This window comes from Adiantum capillus-veneris, chromosome 30 (genome assembly GCF_014529385.1).
Source record: "Adiantum capillus-veneris isolate H3 chromosome 30, ASM1452938v2, whole genome shotgun sequence".
Taxonomy (NCBI): Eukaryota; Viridiplantae; Streptophyta; class Polypodiopsida; order Polypodiales; family Pteridaceae; genus Adiantum; species Adiantum capillus-veneris.
In genome coordinates, this window is record NC_140960.1 from 100,527,093 (window position 1) to 100,532,305 (window position 5,213).

The 5,213-nt window shown below is 44.8% G+C and overlaps 1 protein-coding gene across 1 annotated transcript; it reads right to left on the bottom strand.

Moving 5' to 3' along the window:
• Window positions 1–234: 234 nt before the first annotated feature.
• Window positions 235–4,272, bottom strand: LOC147418508 (pentatricopeptide repeat-containing protein At1g74600, chloroplastic-like). The gene has a single exon (XM_086507143.1). It carries the CDS (start codon window positions 3,909–3,911, stop codon window positions 873–875), a length of 3,039 nt encoding a protein of 1,012 aa, XP_086363269.1. The 5' UTR covers window positions 3,912–4,272; the 3' UTR covers window positions 235–872.
• Between the last annotated feature and the right edge of the window lie 941 nt (window positions 4,273–5,213).

The window sequence follows — 5,213 nt, forward strand, 5'->3', positions numbered from 1 at the left end:
CATAACATTTTAGACGTCCTTTGACACGAACATGTGGCACCATGTAAGCCCAAATTGGATAGTTATCCCCATCCAATTTGTCCTCATTAGCAAACACCTTGAAAACATTTGTGTTGTTGTAGCCATGGCAAGTGACTGCACTTAATGTGAAAACTACTTTGAAAGAAGAAAAACGAAGTAGGACTAAGAAGTGTTGTGTAGCACGACCCGAAGACGACTGTAAGAGACCTGATCTGCAAAAATTGCACTGACAAAAACTTTGAACAATAAAACAAAATTGCTTGCGCAATCTTGTAGCAAAAGCAAAAAAATTTGAGCAGACCAAGCTCTATGAGCTTGTCCGAAGTATAACTGGACCTCGATTCTCTCTCTCTCTCTCTCTCTCTCTCTCTCTCTCTCTCACAGGAGATTGATGAGATCCGTGATCTAGCTATCCCATCTAGCTGCTTAGTTGACACCTAACAGTCTAGGATTCCATAGTATTTTATTTTGTCATTCTGTCATTTCATTTTTGTCATCTTGTTACTCGGACTTTGTATCAGATCCACCACATTGTAACTTTCTGGTCTCGTAGGTCACTTTGGCCTTTTGAAGACGTTAATATAACATAACATTTCTCTCTCTCTCTCTCAAGTTTGTTTTTGCAGTTTCTCACGTGTTGCTGTAGGTTTCTCACTTGAAGTGTCCAAGCCTGCTACATCTCCTCTCCCATTCTTATACTTTAAAGTTTCCTTTATCGGAGAAAAACTTTTTGGATTTTTCAGGTCATAATCAGTGCAATTATCACCTACTTTCCTATATCAGTCATTGGTGTGGTAGCATTTTTATGCTCAAGTGCAACTATTTGATGGAGGCTAGCGCTTTTGACATACTTAGGAGCTTAATGCAGTTGTCTTATCACTACTCATAGGTTTCATTTGAAGAGATCCTGCATCACTTCGTGCCACAGTAGCAAAGATGTTATGCATGCAAACAAAAGATGCAACATCGTTCTTATCCAACCAAACTGCATTTCCAAAGGCCCACTTCCCAAGCTCAACGTTACCATGATTTTGACAAGCGCCTAACACAGTGTGCCACATAAGAAGATTAGCAGAAAAAGGCATCTCATTTAAAATTACCACCATATTGTCGAGGCAGCCTGTACGCCCGAGACAATCAACCATGCAATTCCAATGCTCTACGCTTGGACTCAAACCATAGTTTGTGCTCATAGTCTCAAGAATGGTCTGACCCTCATCCAGTAATCCCGAGTGACTGCATGCATTAAGCAGGTAAATGAATGTTATAATATCAGGGTTTTGGCCCTCTGCTATCATTGTATCAAAGAAACTGAAGACATTTTCGTTCTTGCCCAACTGGGCATATCCAGCAATAAGAGAATTCCATGATGCCAGATCCCGGCCTGCTAGCCTATCAAACGTGCTCTGTGCCTCAGCAACCATACCACAGTTGGCGTACATGTCGACCAACGCATTGCCAACAATCGTCTCGCCTTGCTGCAATCCCACTCTAAGCATCCTCTCATGCATTTGTTGCCCCTTGAATATGGTTCCTGCTCTGCCACAGATTTTCAAGATGGATGAAAATGTTACTGCATTAGGAGCGAATCCTCCAGCTTGCATGCTTTCAAAACAGTCAAGTGCTTCATCACATTGCCCATGTTGAGTATATCCTGAGATGAGAGCATTCCACAATACTGGATCTCGCCCCGGAAGCTCATCAAACACTCTCTGGGCTTCGGTCAGCATGCCGCATTTGCAGTACATGTCCACAAGGGCAGTGCCCACCACCACATCTTTTTCCAGCAACATTCTCCTCTGCAGTATCTGAGCATGTATTTCTGTGCCCTTGTTTCCAGCTTCTATCCTGCGACAGGCTTTCAGTATGGAACAAAAGGTGATGGCATCTTTTGAGGCTCTCTCGCCTTTCATCTGTTCGAAACATTGAAACGCTTCATGATCATGCCCATGTTGGGCATAGCCTGAAAGTAATGTATTCCAACTTACCACATCCAGATTCAGGAGTTCATCAAAGACTTCTTGTGCTTTTGCAGGGAAGCCGCAATTTGCAAGTGTTTTAAACAATGCATTGCCAACCACCACATCCTCGGTTCTCAGCAACCCATCTTTGAGGATCCGAGCAATTATGCGACGAAGTCTTTCAGTTGCTCCTAAGCTGCAGCACAAGGTTGCTGCATTGGGAAAGAGGCCCCTACATTTCAAATCCTCAATGCACTCTAGCACTTTCTCGCCATTTCCAAGTAGAGTGTACCTTGCAATCAGCCTGTTCCAGGCTACTATATCTTGACATGGGAGCTCCTCTCCCAGCATGCCACATTTACCGTACATATCTATCAATGAAATGACAAGAATGCTTTCTGCCAACAAACCACTTTTCACAATCTGAGCGTGGATTTCTTGGCCCTCCACTAAGGCTCCTACACTGCCACATGCTCTCAAGATGCAAGCAAAAGTAACAGCATTTGGGAAGAGACCCCCACGTTGCAACTGCACATAACAATCTAGAGCCTCCTTACACTGCCCAAGCTGTGCATATCCTCCAATCAAAGCAGTCCATGATACCACATTTCGATCTCCAAGTCTGTTAAAGACTTTTCGTGCTTCGTCCATTAGACCAAACTTGGCATACATATCTACCAAGGGGGTGCCCACAACAGTCTCTTTTTCTAACAACCCATTTCCTACGATTTGGGCATGGATTTTTATGCCCTTATCCACAGTTCCTGTGCTACACGAACCTTTGCAGATGCATGTGTAGGTGATTGCATCAGGACAAACTCCTTCACACAGCATCCGCATGAAGAACTTGAAGGCTTCTTCACCATCCTCTTCTTGCACACATCCACCTATTATCGTATTCCACACAACTTCATTTCGAACTAAGAGATCATTAAATACCTCTTCAGCTTTTTCAAACATGCCGCATTTGATATACATATCTACCACTGCACTGCCAACCTTCTCCTTTTGTAGCAACCCATCCCTTACAATATTTGCATGCAAGTCTCGACCCATATTTGATTCTCTTATCATGCCACAAGATTTCAAAAGAGACACATACGTAGCAGCATTTGCATGAAGGCCCTTGAGTTGCATATGTTTGTAATGTGCAAGTGCTTGCCCACCATACCCATGTTGGGCATAACCAGCAATAAGTGCATTCCAAGAGACCAGATTTTGAATGGGGAGCTCGTCAAATGCTCCTTGTGCTTCATCAAGCGAGCCACACTTGGCATACATATCCACCAAAGCAGTGCCCACAAAGATATCTTGATCGAGTAAGCCAAATTTCAAAACATAATCATGAACTTCCTGTCCCTTTTCTAGTGCTTTGATGCTGCCAGAAGCTTTCAAAACACAAGTAAAGGTTACTGCATCTGGACAAAGGCCCTCCCACTGCATCTGCTCAAAACAGCTTAGTGCTGCCTCATCAAGACCTTGCTGAGCATAACCAGAAATTAGAGCATTCCATAAAATTGCATTCTTTTCTTGAAGCTGATCGAACACATCTTGTGCCTTTGAAAGTGCACCACACTTGGCATACATGTTAACCAAGGCGCTGCCCAGAAAGACATTGTCTTTAAGCATGCCTTTTCTGGCAATATCACAATGGATTTCACAGCCTTTGTAGACATCCTTGTTCTGGGCACAAGCTTTAAGTAAGGATAGCAAAGATACTGGTGATGAACCAATCTCTTCTTCAAGATTTCCATCCTTTCTAACAATGAGAGCGCACACCTCTTTCTCCTCTTTGTGTTGTTGCCAATAATAGGTTTTTCTGCTGCTCGAAGTCGTCTTCTGCACATCAGATGATCTTTCAAAAACCCCATTCTCGGCCTGGAAGTGATTGCCGCAATACAGCAGTGACGCTTTAATGATTTTCTGCATAAAAAGGTCGAGTCATGCCGTTTTGTGATGGGCGTGCGTTACACACAGCGTCAACTTCCCATATCGTCTTCACATCGCCAATTGGTGCACAGACTGAGCTGTGATGCGCATAGCCAATCATCACCTGATTGCAGCCCCCGCCCAAGCTTGGACAGGGGGTCTTCGCTGCCCAACTCCCTGTCTGGCCTATACGTGCAGCCAATCGCAATCAGCCTCGGGGCTCATCTACGCCGTTGGATTGGGGATGTGATCAGTTGTGATCACAGCTTGATCATCATAGAATGTGATCATAGTGTGATTTTGTTGTAATCACAGAGTGATTGCCATGTGAGCTACACTTGTGGTGTGATGTAAACATGATCCGTCTGTGATGTGGATGTGGTCCTCTCAAGTCGCGACGAATACCTTAGTGGTAAAGCATCGGGTCAACTCGTCCGAAGTGGTGAGTTCGAACCTTGGCGTCCCACCAGCATGACTTTTTTGTCTTTCCACAGCCCATAAGATTTCGTAGAATCTTAAGTTATTCCTAATGTCCATCAGACGGCCCTGAATGGAGCTTACATTCCAGCCCTTGATCCCTAGTAGGAAAAGGGTGTCAATTAGTCTCGTGGGCCCTGCATGCATGCCCATCCGGATAAATTTTGAGCTCTCAATGCAGCGTGGCGCAATTGAACACCCTTTGATTCCTCTGATCAAAGTTTTTGATGGGTGCTCGGCACTAGCGCTCGAAATCTATCATCGCCCCACACATGCAACCAATCGCAATCAGCCTCTTGGATTCCACGCACTCACACACACCTGCTACCCAAGTTTGGACAATCGATGTGTAAGCAGCCTAGGTTCATGGGATCCATACACGACGAGATCACCTCCAAGTAACAACATTTGTGGTGTTGTCGCTTAATAGCTTGCAACTGACGAGAGAATCATGAATTATGATCACTCCTAGAGGACCCTCCACACTATCTATCCCTCATGACTAAATAACATAGCGCATTCAATGAGGGGTGGTGAGGGGATCCACGGCTCGGAAGTGCATGCACAAAAACCAAGGAAATCACAGCCACAGGCGTCACTCACACGCACCTGCTACCCTTGATCCCTAATGGGAAAAGGGTGTCAATTAGTCTCGTGGCCCTGCATGAGTGCCATCTGGATAAATTTTGAGCGCTCAATGCAGCGTGGCGCAACTGAACACCCTTTGATTCCTCTAATCAAAGTTTTTGATGGGTGCTCGGCACTAGCGCTCGAAATCTATCATCGCCCCACACATGCAACCAATCGCAATCAGTCTCTTGGATT

Bases quoted from the DNA above. Each gene is read 5' to 3' on its own strand.
- LOC147418508 (XM_086507143.1), bottom strand. From the start codon at position 3,911: ATGCAGAAAATCATTAAAGCGTCACTGCTGTATTGCGGCAATCACTTC.